The following is a 25,345-nucleotide window of genomic DNA, read 5'->3' as shown; positions in this document are numbered from 1 at the left end:
TCTGGAGCCTATTCAAGCTGACTTCTGGGTTCTTTTGACAAGTTCCATCATTTTTGGAGTAGCTTCCTTGCCTTCTGACACAACAAAAATGTTCCAGACTCATTTTGTACTTTTGCTCCCTGCCCCACCTCTGGAATCAGCTACCTCTCCAAGGAGTCCTAGTGGAAACTGTATTTATAAGGCAGCATCTTTACTAGTTGGGCATTGCTGCTCCCAGGCCCTTTCAGTTGGCAGAGTTACGGAATACATGAGTATACACCGCCCCCCCCAACATACAATCTATATTTATTTCTGTATCTGAACAGATATATAGCGAAAACACTAAGTTCACACCAACACCTCTAATTCCAATCCAACACTACAGGGTTCATTCTAATTTTTTCCCTTTCTATATTTATAAATTCCTCCTCTGACAATGGGAAATTGGGCTTTCTTTATATTATCCAATATATTTATTTAGCCAGTCCCCTGTATATAACAAATATCCCATCTCTGCTTCCATGGGCTTGCTGCATGGATGCCCTTCTTACTTCACTTGAGCTCTGATTTCCTGCAGTGGACCCATCCACACACCTAGACATACGTCTCACCTCACCTAGGCCCAGGCTGGTTTGTTCCTGTGCAGGGGTCACCCTCCTTAATCTGTTATGGTTCTCACACACCTTGCTAGACTACTCCCACATGTGGACACTCTGCTTTCCTTTCCTGAACTTTGACATCTAATGCCAGATTACTAATCCTCCCTCTATTCCATGAGTGGATGCCCTTAGTCATCTTGCTCAGGTTCCAACATCTTATTCTGGACCGAAGTGGCACTAGACTGCTACTTTGCAAGAATGCCTACCTTGCTCTATCCTACTTAATATCTTTAGGGATAAATCGTTTGAGAAAGGGGAAAGGAAAAAGCAGGACTGATTGCCTTTCTGTCAACATGTTTTTTTTGTTTCAACTTTACTCGAAAGTTACTGTAAATAACAAGGAATAGCTCAGAAATGATAGACATATAACTTTTTGAATTTCTTTCACTGTAAAATGCATATACCTTTAAAATGCTATGTTCTCACCACAAATCTAGCTTTCTAAAAGTGTGAGCAATACTTATGGCTTCTCAGATGTTTGTATAAATAGAATCTTTAATTATAAAACAGTTTGGACTTTTAAATTATTTTCTAATTTGGATTATAGTCTAAAATTCATACCAAAACTATAACTCAAAAACCATAATTATGCAGCTTAAATAGCTTATATGCAAAATGGGTCCTAGGCTTTCCATTTGTTTTGGAAAAAGCTGAGATTTGAATTCAAAACTATTCTGAAATGATCTACAGGTCTCTAAAGTTTAGGGAATTTCAGAGACTAAGACTCTATGTAGATCCCACAATCTTTATAATTAAAAACTACAATTGGATTACATTAAATTTTTTTTTTTTTACTATTTTTGCCTGTGGTTTTTTTTGTTTGTTTGTTTTTGAGACCAGGTCTTGCTCTGCCACCCAGGCTGGAGTGCAGTTGTGCGATCTTAGCTTACTGCAACATCGTACTCCTAGGCTCAAGGGATCCTCCCACCTCAGTCTCCCAAGTAGCTGGGACTACAGATGCATGCCACCCTGCCTGGCTAACTTTCTTCATTTTTTGTGTGTATATGGGGTCTTGCTTTATTGCCTAGGCTGGTCTCAAACTCCTGGGCTTAAGCAATCCTCTTGCCTCAAGCTCCCAAAGTACTGGGATTACAGGTATGAGCCACTGTGCCTGGCCAGTCTTTACCATTGTTAAGTGCACAGTTCAGTGGTAAAAAATACGTTTATATTTTTTTGTTCCCTTCATCCCTCCACCTCTCTCCCTTTCCTGGCCTCTGGTAACTCTATCATCATAAGATCTACTTTTTAAGCTTCCACATGAGTGAGAACATGTGATACTTGTCTTTCTGCACCTGGCTTCTTTCGCTTAACATATTGGCCTCCACAGATCATATTTTCTAAGTACAAATAGTTATATTTTAAGAAAATCTAACATACAAATATTTAAAGTGATTGGCCATAGAGTTCCTTTAAAAGTAAACTCCCTAAACATGTAAAACAGAATTTAGTTTTAGATACATCTTTTCAGGAAATTGAGGGTAGACCAAAGTAATTAGGAAGCGAATCACTTAGAGACACTTGCTTTGAATGTTATACCTTCAAATCTTCCTGGAACCAGCAGATATTAAGCTTTACATATATCACCTTAAACAAGTGAATATAAAATGTGCTTAAATACTATCAAATAAAAGTTCAATGAAATGAAATGCAAATTATTTTTCCACTGTAGGAACTGCTAAGTTATAAAATTTTACCAGAAAATAGCTCATTTAATTATCTTGATATTAGCATTGACTGTCAGAAAAACAACAATTCTATTCAAAGTTTACTCAATTGAAAATGCTGCTTTCGTCAGATATGAAACTTACATTAACCTCAAATTTTTGGTACATACCATCAGGGTCTGATATTATATCTAGAAGAGATTTATCCAGAGTAGTTTTGCTCATTATTTTTTCTTCATATTCAAAATATACATCCAATTTTCTTGCCTGTTTCAAAATAAACATTAGATGAGAATATATTAAGTCATTAAAATACATAATGGTCTACTCACCTTATAAGTTTCTATTTTCTATGATCAATTTTAAGATATGTTCTTTCAGACAGGTCAAAAGTACAGTTCAGAAGTACCAGGCTGAAGTACAGTGGTGCAATCTCAACTTCCCAGGCTCATTCCCAACCCAGTCTCCCGAGTAGCTGAGACCACAGGTATGTGTCACCACACCTGGCTAATTTTTCCGTATTTTTTTTTATAGAGATGGGGTTTTGCTATGTTGTGCAGGCTGGTCTTAAACTCCTGAGCTCAAGCAATCTGCCCGTCTCAGCCTCCCAAAGTGCGGGATTACAGGTGTGAGCAACTGTGCCTGGCCTTCATTTCTTAAAAGAATTTAAAGTGTCTTACTTTTGAATATATATTTAATATAGAAAAAAACCAACAGATTATTTTGTTTACCATATTTGATGGATAAATTCAGCAGTAATTCTGCATAACGTACATATATTAGCAAAGATAAAAACACAATTCTTACTTATTGTATTAATTAGTTACTGGCATACAAATCATATTGTACTCCATGCAAAATTCATGTCAGGTGGTCAAGTTATGTTTACTATTTTAGTGTGCAAATCCACATATATTCACCTTAACTAGATGGAAAGTTACCTTAAACTAAATTATTGTCCTTTTTGTTTTTTAAAAAAAACTTTTTCCTTATTAGTTTTCCTATTTAATATCTTGAAGTTTAAGATAACGGAAACGTAGTAAAACTTTGCTGTGTGAGACCTTTCCTAATTGAAAATTTTGTTGATTAAAATTATCCAAATAAAGTTAACATATTAAGATCCTCAAAAGCAAATAAAAATTATCAAATAACTCTTAAGTTATGCTTCAGATAATTCAGATACTATTGAGGGTGTTAATAAGTGGGAGTAGAAACCATTCATGAAATTATAAAAACAATTTTTATAATTAAGGGTGTAAATAATCAAAGTGGGAGTGGAAACCATTCATGAAATATATTAGGATTTATAGTAATACCAACGTAGAACCAATATACAAATATACAACATAAATACATTATGCTAAAAGGCAGAATGAAATAAATAGCCAATTGAGGAGGAAGTGATATATTTTGAGTTGAAGTTTGAAAGTGATTTAGGGACATAGATATAGTTCATTTCAGTTAAACAGATCATGCCAAGGCACAAGGTAGAAACATCTAAACAGTAGACTAAGGAGTGAATTTGATACATGGAGCAACAAGAAATCAGAGTCATTTCACTGCTACTCCCTTGCAGTGGCACGCAAGGCCAAAGTTTTATAGATGAAATATCCAGATAGTTCAAAAATGAATACAACATAAAAAGACATATACTGAGAAGCCTTATTTTTCACCCCGTCCTCTTCCACCCCATTTCTACCTGCTTCTATAGGTATTTTCTTTTATTATTTCTTCTAGTTTTTTTTAGAGTTTCTTTGTGCAAATATCAGCAGAGTCTGTATTCTAATATCCGCCTCCTTTCTGACACAAGAAGTATGATACTGTACTTCTCTGCCCTTTCCTTTCACTGAACAATATATTCTACATCAGCATGTAGAGGATTCCCTATCAGTGAGCTCTTATCTATGAAATCTCCAGCCCTTCATATTCTTCAGACTCTCTGATATAGGAACTATTTTAGCTACTCTATAAAGCTAGTTTGAATACTAAAATTGATACACAGTAAAGTCCTAGAAATGAGAAAGTCCTACCAATAATACTAAAAATGAACAAAAGAAATATGAGATTCTAGGGAAAAGGCCACAGTAGTGGCTGTGGGAATGGAAAGGACAAGATGGGTATTTAATAATTTACATGAGAAAGGATATGGGATACAAAGTAGTGAAAGAAGAAAAAGAAAACTTTGGGGAATGACAATGATGATACTAGGCACTGTTAATGTGAATATTAGCTTGGGAAAAGCTGTTATCTGCAGAGTGAAGTCAGGAATGGAAGGGGAAAGGTGCTAAAATAAGCTGTTAAACTAACTTTCAGGCCCTCTGATCCAGCTAACCTTTTCTGTTTTATCACTATTCACTAAATTCAGTTTCCGCTAGTCACATCAAATAGTTATTTCATTAAACTTTAACTTGTCATTAAATACTGTGTTTGCTTTTAATTCTCTAGTCTTAGGCTCAAGTTATTCTCTCAGCTTTTGCAGAATATATTCCTCCTTACCATCTACTCAGTGAATTCTACTCATTCAACGTCTACCTTCTCTGTAGCTTTTCTACAACTCTTCCTTCAATCCCTACTCTCTCCCTTTTCTGACCCTCTCCCAGTCTCCTCCTTGGCCAAAATAACTCATTACTCCCTTATCTGTGTATCAACAGCACTTTATACACCTCATCATAATAACAAAGATCACAGTATATTACTGTCCTTTGTTTATGTGTCTTTCTAAAACTGTAAACTCCTTAGAGCACGTTTAATTAATTGTTTAACCCTAGGAGTCTACCACCACCTGGCTTATAACAAGCACTTGCATTTGCTGAATTTCGAAACCAAGAACGGGGCGTATACAGACCAAGTAATCATTTTTAAAAGTCATAAAAATAGATGAACGAACTTCTAGAAGTGGAAAACGTAAAGAATCTAGTCTTTTGTGACTGCATATGTAAAACTCAGTATGCTAAGGTGCGGTGGCACATTCCTGTAGTCCCAGGTACTTGGGAGGCTGAGGTGAGAGGATCGCTTGAGCCTTGGGAGTTTGAGACTAGCCTGGGAAACATAGTGAGACCCTGTCTATAAATAAATAAATAAATAAATAAATAAATAAATAAATAAATAAATAAAGTATGCTAAATGCCATAGCAGAATCTCATTTCTGGAACTATATAAATCAGTAAAAAAACATGGCTCACTGACTTATGTAAGTACAGGCATTTAGTTCATTTTGCTCTTTTTGATGTAGTAACTTACTTATTAACATCAACTTCTAATGAACAATGGAAATAGGGTCCAAAAACAACTTAATGTGATTGGTACTAGGTAGGGGGTTTCTTTTTGAGGTGACAAAAATGCTTTAACATTAGATTGTGGTTGCAAGAACTCTGTAAATATCCTAAAATCCATTGAATGATATGTTTTAAATTGATGAATTGCAAAGTACGTGAGTTACATCTCAACAAAGCTGTTAAAAGTAACAGCCCTTTAATATACTGATTATGAGGGAGCACCATCCAAGAGGAAAAGGAGTGAAGTGCTATACAGATTTTCTAACCTGCATAAGAGAACTAGTATCTCTTCAAGGCACCTATCATGTGTAAGGCACTTTACTTACAACTATGGCTTTCAAGAGTTTTTAAAGAGAGAGCCTCAGGACCCTCTTTCTCAAACCAAATCTTCTACAGAACCCTAAACATAAAATAGATACAAGTGATCCATTAAATGTCTCCATACAGCTCTAGGGTACCAGAGAACAGTGTTCAAAAATTACTAACTTACATTATCTCATTTAATTCTCCAAATAACACTATGAGCTAGGAATTATTAATCTCATTTTAAAGATGAAGAAACAGACATACAGAAACATGTATTTGTTCAAGACTACCAGAGTAGAAGTAGTACAGAGTTGAGATTCAAATACAGGTCATACTCTAATGTATACCACAGAAAATAGGGAAAATTACACTACCCTCAAGAACGATTTTATGGCTTCCTTCTATAGGCCTTTTCTCAAATTCTTGAAATGAGAGAAAACACTAAGAGAAGCAACTTCTGTAATTCCAAAGATTAATCTTCTTCTACAACATGGGCTCAAAAGAGAATACAGTTCGGGTAATAAGAGTGACATAAAAAATGAACAAATTAAAAATATAAAACAAAATAACAAGGTCAAGATAATAAACTGAGATTCTTCAGTAGCTTCAATAAATATTAAGAATAAGTGAGTAAAAGGGGAACATTCTAGACAATCAAAAGCACTATGCGTGGAATATAGATTATATATAATGAACATAAACTCTGAGAGCCATGCATTTCTCAAAAATCCTTTTAGAAGGACATTCTATGGGAGGAATCTCATTAAAAAAAAATTCTAGTGCTTTTCTCCAAATTTCAGTCATCAGGTAAACAATCAGACTGATTTTACATTCATTTTTCAGTACACTGCCTCAATTTATATCAAATTAACATTAACATGCTGTGCGCACATACACACATATACAGATTGTGTAAGACATTTGACTGGCTACAGCCCACAGGGTTTGGAAAGAACAAAGGGAGCACTTTCTAAAACTAGTTTGTCCCTTCTCTCACCAAAAGGGAATAATCTTAAAACCTATCTGACGCTAAAGTTGGACACTGTGGCATGCACCTGTAATCCCAGCTATTCAGGAAGTTGAGGCATGAGGATCACTTGAGCCCAGGAGTTCAACAGCAGCCTGGGTAACATAGACTTGTCTCTAAAAAAGACTTATCTGAGAAGTACAGGTAAGTACACATCGTTTGCTTTTTGAAAATCCATAACCTGGGACATTTGCCAGACGACCAAGAAAGGACACAAAAGAAATTCCCTTTTCCTTCCTATAAGTAATTGCAGGGATTTTTCCTTCTTTTTACTATTTCTCTCCCCATTCTAGCTATAGACACTACTGTTCTGGAACTCCATTCGCTGCTAGCGATAATTCCCATTTCTTACCTCAGTCTAATGACTGGGTTGATGACCAAGTCTAGAGTGATACTTCTTGGCTTTCCCTCTTCTTCAGACCCCAATTCTATCCCCAATAACCATTCAGCAGTGAAAAGAAAGACAAGAAGGGAATAAAGAGTTATACCTCCTTTCTACCAGTAAGAACTCAATATTCCTTTCTCCCTACTTCTCAGGAGGTACAGGGAATGATAAACCTTTCTATGTTGCAATGCTATGTTAGGAATATTCCAGATTATGAATTAGATAGGGTTTGTGAGACAGAAACCTACCTACGACGTAATATCTATAGGAAAGTATACCCCCCAGTTGCAGTCATGAGCTCTCCGAGTTCCCGTCTCTCTGCCAGCACCGCCTGGATGGCCTCCCAAAATTGCGACCCAGCCACCACTAGCATCGCAGCCTCCCACAAAGGAGCAGAGCCAAGCTGGGGTGCCGCTGGGGGTCCCATGGGCAAAACAACAGGAGCTCATGACTCATAATGTGTGGCAACAAGGGCATTTCTGCCTTCCCTGAATCAGACCACCTTTTCACATGGGTAGGGGCCATCCATGGAGCAGCTGCCACAGTATATGAAGACCTGAGGTATAAGCATAAGCTCTCACTAGAGTTCCCCAGTGACTACCCTTACGATGCACCCAGGTGAAATTCCTCACACCCTGCTACTATCCCAGTGTGGACACCCAGGGTAACACATGCCTGGACATCCTGAAGGACAAGTGGTCTGCCCTGTATGACATCAGGACCATTCTGCTCTCCATCCAGAACACTCTCCATCTCCAGCCTACTAGGAGAACCCAACATTGATAGCCCCTTGAACACGCATGCTGCCAAACCCTGGAAAAACCCCACAGCTTTTAAGAAGTATCTGCAAGAAACCTACTCAAAACAGGTCACCAGTCAGGAGCCCTGACCGAGGCTGCCCAGCCTGTCCTTGTGTCGTCTTTTTAACTTTTCCTTAGATGGTCTGTCTTTTTTTGTGATTTCTGTATAGACTCTGTATCATGAGCTGTGGTATTATTTTTGTTTTTGTCTTTTAAATTAAGCCTCAGTTGAGCCCTTGTGATGTATATTAAATAAATACATTTTGGTCATTAAAAAAAAAAGTATATCTCAAGCTACAATGAACTTAGAACCAGACTTTTAGAATATCACCTACACCTAAGCTGAAGACTGTTTATATTCTAGCCATTCCTGTTTTTTCTTACTTCTTCACATGTTTAATTCCTGGCATCTTTCAGGGCTGTATTTGGATATCCAGGTGGGTAGCACCAGTAATGCTGCATTATAATCATCTATGGTTGGTATATGTCACTACAGTAAAAACTCCTTGAGACTGCTTGTTCATTATTGTATGTATAGTGCCCTGCAAGATAACTGGAATTCTCCAAAACTCAATTGCTTTGTATAATATAACAAAATAGCTGGTTAATTTATTTTCAGTTATTCAGGTGTGCATTTTGTTGCAATTCATACCGGTGGGTTTGCCACTATATGCATGGGTTTGTCAATGTGAAAAATTATGTTACAAAAAATCAAGATGAACCATAAAATTGTATTTAAAGGTGTTCTATGATACAAGTGACTGAAAATATTTACTTGTTGGGTTTCCAGGCTACAATGAACTTAGCTCATGTGCCATAGTGACTTAGGAATCTTGAACAAAATTCATTTTACTTCTACCTCTCTTCTGTACACAGATGGGACAGTATACTATCAAGGTGAGAGACCAGGTTATTTCTTCAATTTCTACAACAGATTATCAATCTTACTAGTTGGTTATCTCATTTCCAAACATATGCATTTTTTCTCTCAACCAAAAACATTGAATTTCTAGCATTCCAGGCCCAAATCAGAATGTATAACCTCAACTTGTTATCTAACTCCTATCAAAAGCCAAAATGAAAAAATGATATTATAGATTATTCAAAGAATATGCAATCTTTCCACTCTAGATAATAAAAATTTTATTCTTAGTTTAAGAACAGGACATATACAGGGAACCATTAGAGGGCGATAGACTTGGCTACCTTGGTAACTCATAGAACTGCTCTCATTGAATTGTATTTAATATTATATCCCTGGGTTTCATGAAAGTTGCTATACGAAACAGTCACATGAAATCTATAAGGGTAACTGATATTAAATACTACCTCATTACATCACTTAATTTATTCTAGATAATGCCCAATATGAGCAATGTCTTTTGTAATGTGATGCTAAGAAATGGTTTGCTTAGAATAAAAAACAGAAAATCTTTCTGACAGAGGTTTTTTTATCTTAATCATCTCTCTCTTTTTTATCTTGGTTGTGAGAAAATTCAAAGCCAAATTTGAGAATTAACATTATAACTATTGAGCTTTTACTGAATTATTTGTGAGCTTTTATCAGATTGTTTTCATTCTATGTGCTATTTGAGGGAGCTGCCTTAAATCTGTTTTAGAATATGAACACAATATTTAATCTGTAAATTTATCCTAAGTATTGACTTGTGCTAAAAATATTTAAATTCAGACTAAAATGATCTATATAAAAAATTTAAAATGTACACAAAGTGATCTTTATAGATGGCAAGTATAAAAAATATAAACAGAAGTGACCTTATTATCACGAAATACTGAAAACTGCTTTATGATATTTCCGTGGTATTTGTAAACCGTTGTCTTGTTTTTAATGGCTCTCAGAAATCACTTAGTTTTAACTTATTCAACCAGTATGTTGAGCGCTTTTTTTCTTTTTTTGAGACAGAGTCTCACTCTGTCACTCAGGCTGGAGTGCAATAGCACGATCTCGGCTCACTGCAACCTTTGCGTCCTAGGTTCAAGCAATTCTCATGCCTCAGCCTCCAGAGTGACTACAGGTGTGCGCCACCATGTTCAGCTAAGTTTTGTATTTTTAGTAGAGATGAGGTTTTGCCATGTTGGCCAGGCCGGTCTCCTGGCCTGAAGTGATCTGCCTGCCTTGGCCTCCCAAAGTGCTGGGATGACAGGTGTGAGCCACCGCGCCCAGCTGAATGTTGAACTCTTAAAAGATATACTTAGAAAAAGAACAGCAAGTTAAATCCAAAATAGGCAGAAGAAAATAAATAATAAAAATTAGAGCAGAACCAGTGAAATTAAAAACAGGAAATCAACAAAGAAAAATCACAGACTATAGAGGTTCCCTTCTACTCTCTATTTTTTGTTATTTTTATTTTTTATGAGATGGGGGTCTTGCTATGTTGGTCAACTGGACTTGAACTCCCAGGCTCAAGAGATCCTCCCACCTCAGCCTTCGAGTGGCCAGGATTACAGGTGCATGCCACCAAACCTTGCTTAGTTGTTATTTTTCAGTTTAAATTATTCCTAATCCTATGGTTACTCCAAAGGGATTACAAAAAAGCAAACCATTCTCACTGAATTTTAGTAGATATGTTTTACGGAACTACAGCATGGTAGAGAGAACATGGGACTTAAAAACCCAAGTTAAAATTCAGGCTTTGGTAGATGGTCTTAAGGCAAGTATTCAGTATTTCTGAGATTCAGCTCCTCTGTAGAATGTGGGAATATACCTACTATGTTAAATATCTTATGTAACAGTGAAAAAAAAAGTTCATTCTCCCTTTAAAAGAAAAAAAACCCCACATCCTATGTTTGTATTTTCAGCCAAGGATTAGTTCTGTTTCTCTGGGGAACCCTGGCTAACACAGGTTGTTTGCTTTCTCATTATTGAGTTTTGAGATGTCTTTATTCCTTTGAATTTAATCTTTATGAATCTATTAAACTAGGTCTTGCTAAATGACAATGCTTTATCCTCATAAAAGTAGGTATTAGGGAAGTGAGAGCCAAGAGCAAGAGAAAGTTGATTTCATACATTTTTTTTTGAGATGTAGAAGTAGTTCCAGAAATTCACAGTAAGGAGTTGAAGGATATTCCACTCACTGAAGAGCTATCTTTTGTCATACTTGCAATAAAAAACAAAACAAAACAAAACAAAATACTTCAGATTCTCATAGTAACTAATCTTATTTTGAGATGAGAAGAGATAAAAGACAAGTGATAGCTCATCCACTGTGAACTTTCTGATACAGAATATATTTTTCCTCTGTCTTAAAGAAAAGACACCAAGGTAATAAGAACTTTCACTTGATATGCATACTGGACAAGAGATCATTTTAAACAAATCAGCACAAAATCCAGCCAAAGAAATGTTCTGACTTCTAGTTCAGTAAAAGACCTCTAATGTGATCAGGAGCAATAGTGATCAGTTAATCAAAGTCAGTTAATGTTAAAAAAAAAAAGTCAGTTTATGTGAAGAATAAAACAGGATCTATGTTGTATGTTTAAGACCTAAAATACTCAGTCTGTCAATCACTGATCTATGTCCAAGACTTCTTCTTTGAGTACAGAGATTCAGTGACTGACATTTTTTTTCTTTCTTGCATAAAGCACACCTATCAGAAATCACCTATGATTTCCAGGTTCAGTTCTTTGGGAGTGGAATAAAAAATTTTAGAGACATTGCAAAGCAGTTTCCGTAAAATACAGTATTTTCTGAGGCTTTCCAATCTTTTATGGTTAAGGTTTTTTACCCACACCTAATTCAAACAATATTTATTTAAACCATCATGTTCACTGAGTCTTTCTAAGATGTGCAACTTAGTTTTATAGAAACAATCTTTTCATACTCATACAATTGACATAAATGCAATAAAACACAAATAACTCATTAGTAAGCAAAAAAAAAAAAAAATCCAATCATGAGAGCAGAAAAAGGCATAAGATGATAATAAGGAAATTGTTATGACATGTTAATAATGTGGCTACTGGCCACTATGGTTTACAGAGGGCATCAGTTAATTTGGTGTGTTGACTAAGTGGAGATCAGTTAAGAGAGTTTCCACTTTATTTTGAAAGCTTATCTTCCCCATAAAAATATAAGGCAGTTGAACCAAAAAATAAAAATAAAAAGTCAGTCCTCAGAAGGAACACTAGTGAAAAGCTAGCATTGCCAACAAGGGTTAAGCCTTCTTTAGAGTACAGACATCATCACCTAATCAGATGATGTCTTTACATCTAATTCAGTCCCTATAAGACTGTCTATAAGAACAAGTAAAACAAAAATGAGGATCCAGTAACAATTAAGCCTTGCCTCACAAAGTTTATTGATAGCTTATTTTTTACCAGCTATATCCGGTTGGTTGGAGCATTCAGATATGGGTGCTTTTCCTCTAAGGTGGGAACACTGGGGGAAAGAACCCATGATACCATTTCTCTCTCTCATCTCATCAACTATGCTTTACAAGTAGGCTTCTTTTCTTTAGGTATCTGGAGCTAAAGAGTACTTTATTCAGGTTTGCTACATAGGTGAGCTAAGAATAATTAAAACAGGCTGTCTACAAATTATGTAAGTAATCCCAGAAGCCATTCTCTAACAACCAGCAAGTGGGAAAGTTGCATTCGTATTAGGGATGAAAAAACAACTAAAGAAAGGGTTTAAAAATATAGATGACTCAAAACAAATGAGTATTCAACAATTTACTCTTTATTAGACCCAAATTACCCAAATCACTAAAATCCTCAGAATATCAATAAAGTGAAAATGTTTCTTAAAGTTATGACAAACTGGTGTGCTCTAATTTTCCACCAAAACATCAATTGCGGGGTAACTGCCAGGACTTCTAAAAAGATTAATTTCTTCTTTAGAAAACGATTGAAGGAAATGTAAGAAGTGGTTATACTCTAAACAAAAGAAGAAATATGTAAAACTAATACAGTCAAATACTAAGAGAAATGCTGAGACCTCTACATGACACAATCTTCTAGCTAGTAAAAAATATTTACAGCCAGGCGCGGTGGCTCACGCCTGTAATCCCAGCACTTTGCGGGGCCGAGGCGGGTGGATCATGAGGTCAAGAGATGGCGACCATCCTGCCCAACATGGTGAAATCCTGTCTCTACTAAAAATACAAAAATTAGCTGGGCGTGGTGGTCCGTGCCTGTAGTCTCAGCTACTCAGGAGGCTGAGGCAGAAGAATCGCTTGAACCCAAGAGGTGGAGGTTGCAGTGAGCTGAGAGTGTGCCACTGCACTCCGGCCTGGTGACAGAGTGAGACTCTGTCGCAAAAAAAAAAAAAAAAAAAAAAAAAGGTGCTTAGGTGAATATATGTTCACAAATAAGTACAGCTCAGATGGTCAAGAAATTCTGGTGAAAAGAGAAGAGATTACGGAGCAAAATATTTCTTTAATTAACATTAACATAGCCAGCAGTAGGTGGTTTAACATAGTAATGGTATAAATAAACATGCTGCTTAAAAGTAAATATTATAAGGATGGAAATTTAAGAGTTATGAAAAGTTATAAGAAGAAATTCTGTAACTAGGAATAATGAGAAATAATGAGAACAATACAGTTTATCTGCTACTTTTGACAAGGAAGAACTTAAAATATTTAAAATAAATATGCTTCTTTATCTAGGATATAAAAAAAACTTCTGATTTTTAATTGGGCTTCTTAGAATGACCCAACTAGGAGTAGTGTGTTCTACAGATGACATTATTTTCCCTCTGTAAAGTGAATGTCCTCAATAGCACACTTTGTTTAAATCAGATCTTATGATGAAAAAGGATCATTAGCAAGATAATGATTCAATAATATCTATTTTTTTGGCTGGGTGTGGTGGAATGCACCAATAGTCTTAGTTACTAGGGAGGCAAGGCAGGAGGATCCTTGAGCCCAGGAGGTTAAGGCTGTATTGAGCTATGATTGTGCCACTGTACTCCAGCCTGGGTGACAGGGAGAGACCCTGTCAAAATAAATAAATAAGTGAATAAATAAAATCTCTCTTTTACATAAAATCACTCAATATCTTGAATGACAGATTAGTTTCTTGGCATAAGATGCTCTGCCAGAGAATTAGCAACCCTAAAGGGAACACTTTCTTTTATAAGACCAAGAGGTCTTCAAGTAGAATTGTTTAGGTTGGGCATGGTAGCATATTAAACTATCTCAGACAGATGGCCTCTGTTAGCAAAAACTGATCTGAAAAACTCACCTAAAATCATTAGTGTAAAATTATAATAAGCACCATAAAAATTTCATAAGTAAATTATGTCTTATAAATCATTTTTCACCTACACATCTATAATAGTTGTCTTCCAGTTCCACTTTTATTTCCAGAACTCACCGTCCCTTATCCTCCACAGTCTTCATTTTAAAACATAAATCAGATCATGTCATTAACCTCTAATGAGTTATCATACTTAAATTTCTACTTTTTTTGATTCCATATCCTACCATCACTCTTTCCCTCCTCAATAAAGCACATTTGTCTTTTTCTAGGTTCTCAAACATACCGAATTTGTTTGTCGTAGGGCCTTTGCACTTCTTATTCCCTCTGCCTGGCATGGTTGGCCCTGAGATCTTCACTAATTGGCTCCTTCCTGTGATTCCTGTCTCAACTCAAACATCACCTCATCAAAGGTGATTTCACTCGCAGACTTACTCCAGAGTAGGCCTCTCAGCCATTCTCATATCCCATTGCCTCACATCACCCTGCTGTTTTTGTTGTTCTCATGTCACTAAAATGCCTGAAGTTAACTTGTTTTCTAATTTGCTTACTCTGTTTACTGTCACTACAATATAAGCTTCAAGAGAACAGAGAACTTGTCTGTCTTGTTTACTACAGTATCTTCAGGGCCTAGTACAATATACATAGAGCCACTCAATAAACATGATTGAATAAGTAAATTAACCAAAATTTTCTCAAACTATAAGTTCTAGTCTCCGACCTGAAGGAAATTCTCAATATAGCTCTCTGTTGTATTTCACCTGGTGATATATCTATACATCTATATCTGTATCTGTATCACCTCCACAAGAGACAATGACCTCAGGTAAACAGATCTGAACAGCCTTTTGCCATTTCACAGAGACACTACATATAGAAGTGTAAACATCAGCAGAATCACCTACAGACTGCAGTTCTGTTTCTATTCCTGTATGAACCTGAAAAATATCAAGTACCAAGATGTGAAACAAAGAAAAAAATTAGGTTGTTGGCGTAATAGTAATTATGCAGGTTTAAACTGCATGCTGCCCATTATCTATGTTAGTGCCTTTCTAATGCTTTTGTGGCTTTTAAAATTATTTAAATAATACCTTTAAGTACCTTCTCAATAAATCCCAGGTGTTATCAACTTCTCTGACAGCCAGCAATTATATTCAGCTTTTTAAACAGTTTCAAATGCATCATATAAAATGGAAAGGAGGGGTCAATATTAGCCAAGTTTTAGCATATGGTCAATCTGCCACAGAAATTCAGCTCCAAGTGTGGAGAACAAATAACAGCAGAATACTGAAGGACTGATTAAGTAAGCTGACAATGGGGCAATCATGAACACGGTAATGAGAAAAAGAACTATAACAATATATAGAACTCCCAACATACTTGTTTCAAAATCACAGTTCAATGATACACAGTAAGAAGCTACAATGTTAACAGATTCTCTAAATTTAAAAAGTTCAGAACAAAGTCACATAAATAAAAGTGATGTTATTAATGGATATTTTAGATAGAACTCTGGTAAAAGAGATTTCCAAATCTATTACTGATGCTGAGATACAAGTCTACTATTAATACAGTAGTAGGTACAGCAGTGATATTGAGGCAGTGCAATATAATAGAAATATCATAGATTCCCACTTCTATTTACTAAACATGTGACCTTGGAAATCACTTAATCTTTCTGGATTCCTAGGTTACTTTATTTGCAAAAAAATAACTATAATACTGCTGTCTTCCATAATTATACTTCATGTTACAGTGGGGACTCAATAAGATAATGAATACTAAAGCATCTTACAAAGCATAAAACCCTATGTAAATGCAAGTCATATTGTGGGGGGGAAAAAGTTAAATTTACCTTTATATGTTCTAAAACAGCAGTGGCAACATTTGTATGGAGATCAATAAGTCTTTTTTTCTCAAGGAGTTCTGGCAAAGAACTGCAAGTATCAAAAAATTAAATATTAACCAATAAATTTTCTAAAATGATATAGACTTTATCTCATGCCTGGTGTTTCCCCTGTGGAAACTCAGAACAGTGAAACAGTAACAAGATGACAAATTAAACTATCAACTAATCTCTAGACTTGAACACCTACAGTATTTATTAATACAGGTGAAATGCTTATTTTAAAATAATCTGGCTCCCAAATATCATTATTTCTATCATTTTACTTTCTGATTCCAAATTTTGGAGGCTTAAATAAAATCAAATTAATGGAAACATGCTTTATCTGTATTTCTAAAACACATTTCCCCCCTCCTTCTTTTTTTTGAGACAGTCTCTGTCGCCTGGGCTGGAGTGCAATGGTGCTATCTCGGCTCACTGCAACCTCCGCCACCCAGGTTCAAGCGATTCTCCTGCCTTAGCCTCCCAAGTAGCTGGGACTACAGGCGTGCACCACCACTCTCAGCTAATTTATTTATTTATTTTTTTAAGTAGAGATGGAGTTTCACCATGTTGGCCAGGATGGTCTCAATCTCTTGACCTTGTGATCTGCCCGCCTCAGCCTCCCAGTGTTGGGATTACGGGCATGAGCTACTGCGCCCAGCCTCCTCCCTCCTTAATGGCATTCAAAGTACAGAAAAAACTGTTTAACTTTTAGTTAAGAAAACAGTATCTACAATAAAATTAATAATCGCTTGCCCTACTTTATCATTAATAGTATTTTCCTCATAAAATTACCCCTATTACACAGTTCTAACTGGTGAAAGAATGAATAACCTCCTATATCTAAGAGGGAACTAAAATCAGCTTAAACATTTAGTTAAATACAATTTAGTTCTTTAAATTCAAAGTTATATTTGCTATTGCCTACAGTTTCCTACTAGTTAAAAACATTAACAATTTTTTAGTTAAATAAAAAAAAATCCTATCAACAGAAAGACTTCAAAGAGGATATACTGCTCACTTACCTAACAGCTGATGTTAGCTTAGCGGTATTGTCAGAAAGCATACTTATGGCTCCTTCATCTTCCCCTTCTAGTCCCTTGTAAAGAAAAAAGGTCTCAATAGCTACTCAAAAATCCCAGGCACAAGCATAAAAATCAACACATTCCTAAGATTATTGATATACCGTAAGATTTTTAAGTCACCTAGAATAGTAATTCTCCTCCTCTGAGGTGCAAGCATATATATTTTAACGTTACATAAAAGTTCTAGTAATCGCCAGTCTAATGGTTAGATGTCTAAATGATCAGCTGGCATTTTTGGATAAGGAGACAGGCCCAGAGACGTGCCATAGGTCACATAGCAATAAATAGTAGAGCTGAAATCTGAAGTTACATCGAAGTATGGTAGAATGAGCAGCATTGGAACATACATCTCTAAAATGATGCTACATTATATATTTTTTCAAATCATATTCATATTATTTTTTCTCTTCTCAATATTTAGATTTCTTTTTGATCACTTACGTAAGTTGAAAATATTTTTGTTATAAAAGCATTAAATGGCCTTCAATTTTTATAAGGAAAAAAACCCAAATCTCTTTATCTAACAGATAATCCTCCTCTTTCCTATAATTCTTAGAAAGCAAATAGAATCTTACCATAATGCTTTTAAGTCGTTTGACCTCATCTTCCTGTGCTCTGTAAGATTCTAGTTCTTGTTGAACTGATTCTGCAACTTCTGGGAATGGACTAAAACAGTATTGCACAAGAACTATGAGGATGACATTAAAAGACCGAATTTTGTGTAAATTCTAAAATATATACAATGAACATTTATTATTTTAAATATACTTATTTGGATTTGAATATATGTTATATATAACAAAGGCAGAAAAGATTCAGCACAAATACAACTACATATCCTTCTGATATCTATATAATACTATTTCTTTAAAATGCATATAATACTTATACATCTAAAATTTAAATTTCATTTCTATTTTTCATTAACAGTATCATACATTCTCTTCACTTATACGTTTTTAGAAGAAAAAGTAAAATATTTACATGACTGAAAATCAATGGAAGACAAGTCATGTTATATCAAATATCAATTAAATATTCCTATCCAAATTAACACGTCATGTCAAAGGGTCCATGCAACTACAAAGACAGCATTTAAAAATATCACCTGCAAGTAACTGTGAAAAAATTCTTGTAACTCAAAAGTCATAATATCCCAGAACACTACTGGTAAAAATTAAAAATAGCACTTGGGCCACAGTTTTGGTGGCCTAAAACCTGATGTCTTCTACCAGGACATTGTGGTTTAGCAGTAACTTACATAGACTTTAGGCAGAAGTGATCTGCAATCATGAGTGCTCAGGTAGAAAACACTGTACTAATCTTGACAAACTCTAAGTGAATACATGTTGATCATGAAATGTTTCTTAAAATGAGTATTTTTCATCTACAGCCTAGGGGGAGGCGAGAAGCCTTTTCTCCTTTAAGAAAGAAAAGGTCATGTCTCATTAACAGTGAACAAAAACCTTTTCCCCATTCCTCAGCTCTGACATCTGAAAATACCTCTCTAATAACGAGCACATTTTATCCAATGGAGACTAGCAGAAAAGACAGGAGCTCAGAAAGGATTCTGAGGAACACAGTCCAATTTTACCTCACAAGCACAGGCATTTACTCCAGCTCCAGTTGAGTCTATATTGGCAAAAAATAGCACTGAGGCCTCAGCATTGCACTGGGGAGTCAGAAACCCTTGTTCCATCTAATTATAATGGAAACTTCCTTTACAGGCAAGCTCTTACCCTCTCAGGGCCCTAGCTTTATCTGTAAAATGTGTGGGTTGAACTGGATAATCCTCAAAATCTCTGATATCTTTAGGTCTCAGAGTTAACAGAGAATAATTGCTCACATTTATTAAGTGATTTTACTATATATCAAACACCATGCTAAGAATTTATCTTTTCTTTTTTTTTTTTTTAAGATGGAGTTTTGCTCTTGTTGCCCAGGCTGGAGTGCAATGGCGTGATCTCGGCTCACTGCAACCTCATTTAATCCTGATGAATCTGTTGAGGTAACTATCATAACTTAACTATTCAAGGTTAAGACTGGGTGCTTTATGGTCTGCAAGACCTGGGTTTCATCCCTGGCTTTACCAACAAAAGCTGGATGACTTGGGCAAATTACTCCTTTAAATTCATTATCTCAATCTTCTCAACAACCTTCTGAAATACGGCAATAGGTAGAATTATTATCTCCCTATTTTACTGATGAGGAAACTGAAGCTCAGAGAGGTTTAAGTCACTTGTTTATGCTATCTCCAAGTGTCTTTGTGCCCATGTTACTATTGTATGTAAGATGCAGAGCAAAAGAGCTATTCCTACTTAATGAATATGAGGTTAAAATTCTTACTATTCAACTGACCTCTTAAATTGTTCTTAAACATATGTTCTAAAAAAATTCAAAATTTCCATATTTGAATACAGAGATTTTTTTCTTAAGCTTTTCTCTATTAGGGAATGCCAACTTCAAAATATTCTGTATTCTCTATAAATAATGCCTCTCTAATAAAAGTAATTTCTTGTACTTCACCATTCTGGAGGGAAATGTAGATTATGGAATTCCAAAGGGAAGAGTATTATTTAAAATCAAATTTATTAAAATTAATTAAAATAGTACCTAAAACTGCCATAGTGAGAAAGAGAAAGACAGTGACTTTTCTCCAGAGAAAGTCAATCTTTGTTATGGCGATTTGATTTTCCAGCTTAAAAAAAAGTTGTAAGTAAAAAAAAGATAAAGCATATTAAAAACCCAGCATGTTGAACCAAGTCTATATTCTACTTCTCTTTAAACAATAAATATAAGCCCAAAAAGAACAGCTATATCAAGGACACACACACATTTTGAAATATTTTTAAAAAATCATATTTTCATAATTGTTGATGAACAGTATTCTTTTTCTCTGAGGAATAATATTTTTGTTTGTTTAGAATGATTGCTCTAGCCATAATGATCACTAGATAACTTTTATAGCAGTAACTGAGCCCATGAAGTACCCTAAACTTTAAGGGGGCATAGCATCACATGGGATATGTATATCTGCCCACAGTAAATCACATGGCAAATTAATGCAGTTTTATCACTCATTATTTCTAATGTACTTTGAATAAATTTCTAGGCTTTTAGGCTTAGGTACTCTCTCCACAAGTATCTAAAACAAGGTTTACATGAGGGCAACATGTAACAAAAAGGAAAAAATCACCCCCAAAATCACAAAAGCCAATTTAAATGAAAGGCAGAGATGGTCTTATAGAGTCAGTGGAGACAGCAACAAAATTGAAAAAGACTATCTGTATAGGACGATCTCACTGAAAGCAGAAGCGGTCCCTATAAAACAACAATGAACAAAAAACAACTTAGGAATCAGTGAGAAATGGAGAAATAAAGACAAATATCTACGGACTATCTAATTACAGCCCCCACTCATTGGGTGAACGAACCTACAGGACCCTTTTTTTTCTCAAATTAATTAAGGTGAATGACACCTTAATTTCTCTTTAAAAAAATGAATCTTTTACTTATTGATATTTTGCTTACCTTCCTTTATGTTTTTGCCAAAATTTATCAACCGGAGTTAAATCATAAGACTTCTTGTTTTTTCTCTTTGGTCTAGCACCAGCTGGAGAGTTTTCCACTCCTGAAGATTCTTCCAAATTAACCCTGTTTAAATGGAAATCCTAGGAAAAAGTAATCTTGTGTTAAACAACTGTTTTCTAAGTCTAATAAAAATAGAATCTTGTTGCCCTTTCTAATGTTTCCAAGGACAAAATATAGATCTGAAATTTAAAAGATCTCCTCCCAATCTTTTGTTACATACAAATGTAATTTTGTTTCTGTATTTTAATGAAAGTATTAGATGTATATTAAAATTTCAAACAAGAAAAAGAGAAAAACATGTCAATATGCTTGTGTATCCTTCTAGAAAAACATTGATGCATATAATAGCACATACACAGCCTCTTAATTTTATTTTTTAAAATGGGATTACAGTGTACATGTTATATCTTTTTTCATATAATAATACATTTTACAGCTCTTTCTGTATCTGTATACGTACATTTACTTCATCTTTATCATAACTACACAGTAGTCCAATGTTTGGCTAAATCAACTTATGCAACCAGGCCTCCTGATGCTTGGTCATTTCCAGTAACAAATGTTATCTTAAATATTTTTAAACTCTTAGAGAGTCAACATTCTGATGTGTCACTTGAGTGATGAACTGCAATTTAAAAAATTACAATAGATGCTATAATAATAAGTGATGCCCCTCTTTCACACAAACTTTAAGAGTCAGGCCAGTAGTGGCTAAACTTTCTTGCCTAGGACTAATTTTATTCACGTGAGGCTTGATTTTTGTACCTTTTCTGTAAAAAAAACCAAAAACCCCCCAAAACCCAAAATCAAACCAAACCAAACCCACAAAAACCATTAGGCAAAAATAAAAGTAAGTATCTTTTTTCTTTCCCCCAACTTCTTGCATTACATCTATGGGTTCCCTCACAAATAGCAGCATTTTATGGTTCAATGCCAACTAAAGAATAGTGAAAGATAAAACATGACTATCAACAAGTAAATGATTGATGAAGAAGGAAGACACAGTATGGAGAAATTATCCAGCATGACTGAAATATAATTATCTTAGTTCTAAGGTATCTGTATATATTTTGAATTAATGATTATTCTAGGTCTTAGCAAATTAAATATACTGAATGCAGTTCAGTCTCCTTTAGATAAAACAAGGTTATCAATACTGACTCTGGGTCCTTAACATAAACCTTGTAACTTTCTCAAATAAATCTTTTATAATAGTTTATTTCCTTGCCATTTTTCTCTTTGACATAAAAAACAGGATTTGAAAAATTACAGATGTCTACATACCCAGTAATGGGATTGCTGGGTCAAATGGTATTTCTAGTTCTAGATCCTCAAGGAATCACCACACTGTCTTCCACAATGGTTGAACTAGTCTACACTCCCACCAACAGTGTAAAAGCGTTCCTATTTCTCCACAGCCTCTCCAGCACCTGTTGTTTCCTGAATTTTTACTGATCACCATTCTAACTGGTGTGAGATGGTATCTCATTGTGGTTTTCATTTGCATTTCTCTGATGACCAGTGACGATGAGCATTTTTTCATGTGTCTTTTGGCTGCATAAATGTCTTCTTTTGAAAAGTGTCTGTTTATATCCTTCGCTCACTTTTTGATGGGGTTGTTTGATTTTTTTCTTGTAAATTTGTTTACGTTCTTTGTAGATTCTGGTTATTAGCCCTTTGTCAGATGGGTAGATTGTAAAAATTTTCTCCCATTCTGTAGGCCGCCTGTTCACTCCGATGGTAGTTTCTTTTGCTGTGCAGAAGCTCTTTAGTTTAATTAGATCCCATTTGTCTATTTTGGCTTTTGTTGCCGTTGCTTTTGGTGTTTTAGTCATGAAGTCCTTGCCCATGCCTATGTCCTGAATGGTATTGCCTAGGTTTTCTTCTAGGGTTTTTATGGTTTTAGGTCTAACATTTAAGTCTTTAATCCATCTTGAATTAATTTTTGTATAAGGTTTAAGGAAGTGATCCAGTTTCAGCTTTCTACATATGGCTAGCCAGTTTTCCCAGCACCATTTATTAAATAGGGAACCCATTCCCCATTTCTTGTTTTTGTCAGGTTTGTCAAAGATCAGATGGTTGCAGATGTGTGGTGTTATTTCTGAGGCCTCTGTTCTGTTCCACTGGTCTATATCTCTGTTTTGGTACCAGTACCATGCTGTTTTGGTTACTGTAGCCTTGTAGTATAGTTTGAAGTCAGGTAGTGTGATGCCTCCAGCTTTGTTCTTTTTGCTTAGGATTGACTTGGCAATGTGGGCTCTTTTTTGGTTCCATATGAACTTTTGTTTTTTTCCAATTCTGTGAAGAAAGTCATTGGTAGCTTGATGGGGATGGCATTGAATCTATAAATTACCTTGGGCAGTATGGCCGTTTTCACGATATTGATTCTTCCTATCCATGAGCATGGAATGTTCTTCCATTTGTTTGTGTCCTCTTTTATTTCGTTGAGCAGTGGTTTGTAGTTCTCCTTGAAGAGGTCCTTCACATCCCTTGTAAGTTGAATTCCTAGGTATTTTATTCTCTTTGTAGCAATTGTGAATGGGAGTTCACTCAGGATTTGGCTGTTTGTCTGTTATTTGCGTATAAGAATGCTTGTGATTTTTGCACATTGATTTTGTATCCTGAGACTTTGCTGAAGTTGCTTATCAGCTTAAGGAGATTCTGGGCTGAGACAATGGGGTTTTCTAAATATACAATCATGTCATCTACCAACAGGGACAATTTGACTTCCTCTTTTCCTAATTGAATACCCTTTATTTCTTTCTCCTGCCTGATTGCCCTGGCCAGAACTTCCAACACTATGTTGAATAAGAGTGGTGAGAGAGGGCATCCCTGTCTTGTACCAGTTTTCAAAGGGAATGCTTCCAGTTTTTGCCCATTCAGTATGATATTGGCTGTAGGTTTGTCATAAATAGGTCTTATTATTTTGAGATACGTTCCATCAATACCTAATTTATTGAGAGGTTTTAGCATGAAGGGCTGTTGAATTTTGTCGAAGGGTTTTTCTGCATCTATTGAGATAATCATGTGGTTTTTGTCTTTGGTTCTGTTTATATGATGGATTATGTTTATTGATTTGCATATGTTGAACCAGCCTTGCATCCCAGGGATGAAGCCAACTTGTTTGTGGTGGATAAGCTTTTTGATGTACTGTTGGATTTGCTTTGCCAGTATTTTATTGAGGATTTTCGCATTGATGTTCATCAGGGATATTGGTCTAAAATTCTCGTTTTTTGTTGTGTCTCTGCCAGGCTTTGGTATCAGGATGATGCTGGCCTCATAAAATGAGTTAGGGAGGATTCCCTCTTCTTCTATTGACTGGAATAGTTTCAGAAGGAATGGTACCAGCTTCTCTTTGTATCTCTGGTAGAATTCAGCTGTGAATTTGCCTGGTCCTGGACTTTTTTTTTGGGTTGGTAGGCTATTGATTACTGCCTCAATTTCAGAGCCTGTTATTGGTCTATTCAGCAATTCAAATTCTTCCCAGTTTAGTCTTGGGAGGGTGTATGTGTCCAGGAATTTATCCATTTCTTCTAGATTTTCTAGTTTATTTGCATAGAGGTGTTTATAGTATTCTCTGATGGTAGTTTGTATTTCTGTGGGATCAGTGATGATATCCCCTTTATCATTTTTTATTGCGTCTATTTGATTCTTCTCTCTTTTCTTCTTTATTAGTCTTGCTAGCAGTCTATCAATTTTGTTGATCTTTTCAAAAAACCAGCTCCTGGATTCATTGATTTTTTTGAAGAGGTTTTTGTGTCTCTATCTCCTTCATTTCTGCTCTGATCTTAGTTATTTCTTGCCTTCTGCTAGCTTTTGAATGTGTTTGCTCTTGCTTCTCTAGTTCTTTTAACTGTGATGTTAGGGTGTCAGTTTTAGGTCTTTCCTGCTTTCTCTTGTGGGCATTTAGTGCTATACATTTCCCTCTACACACTGCTTTAAATGTGTCCCAGAGATTCTGGTATGTTGTGTCTTTGTTCTCATTGGTTTCAAAGAACATCTTTATTTCTGCCTTTGTTATTTACCCATTAGTCATTCAGAAGCAGGTTGTTCAGTTTCCATGTAGTTGTGCGGTTTTGAGTAAGTTTCTTAATCCTGAGTTCTAGTTTGATTGCACTGTGGTCTGAGAGACAGTTTGTTGTGATTTCTGTTCTTTTACATTTGCTGAGGAGTGCTTTACTACCAACTATGTGGTCAGTTTTGGAATAAGTTGATGTGGTGTTGAGAAGAATGTATATTCTGTTGATTTGGGGTGGAGAGTTCTGTAGATGTCTATTAGTGCAGAGCTGAGTTCAAGTCCTGGATATCCTTGTTAACTTTCTGTCTCGTTGATCTGTCTAATATTGACAGTGGGGTGTTAAAGTCTCCCATTATTATTGTGTGGGAGTCTAAGTCTCTTTGTAGGTCTCTAAGGACTTGTTTTGTGAATCTGGGATTTGTTTTATGAATCTTGTTTTGCTCCTG

At 35.5% G+C, this 25,345-nt stretch overlaps 1 protein-coding gene and 1 pseudogene across 3 annotated transcripts in view; one reads left to right on the top strand and one right to left on the bottom strand.

The window, feature by feature from the left end:
- The window catches only part of SCFD1 (sec1 family domain containing 1), a 107,005-nt gene that overhangs the window by 38,076 nt on the left and 43,584 nt on the right, over window positions 1-25,345 (bottom strand). For all 3 annotated transcript variants that reach the window (XM_003821215.5, XM_003821216.6, XM_008974699.4), the window contains 5 exons: window positions 20,822-20,961; window positions 17,866-17,956; window positions 17,231-17,304; window positions 16,173-16,254; window positions 2,473-2,569 (listed from right to left, as the gene is read on the bottom strand). In XM_003821215.5, the coding sequence (XP_003821263.1) occupies window positions 2,473-2,569; window positions 16,173-16,254; window positions 17,231-17,304; window positions 17,866-17,956; window positions 20,822-20,961 (484 nt within the window). The remainder of the gene's footprint in view (window positions 1-2,472; window positions 2,570-16,172; window positions 16,255-17,230; window positions 17,305-17,865; window positions 17,957-20,821; window positions 20,962-25,345) is intronic.
- On the top strand, window positions 7,376-16,158 carry LOC129393786 (ubiquitin-conjugating enzyme E2 C-like; annotated as a pseudogene).

This window comes from Pan paniscus, chromosome 15 (genome assembly GCF_029289425.2).
Source record: "Pan paniscus chromosome 15, NHGRI_mPanPan1-v2.0_pri, whole genome shotgun sequence".
Taxonomy (NCBI): Eukaryota; Metazoa; Chordata; class Mammalia; order Primates; family Hominidae; genus Pan; species Pan paniscus.
Note: the sequence above shows the minus strand (reverse complement) of the source record. Positions and strands in the feature narration are given on the sequence as shown.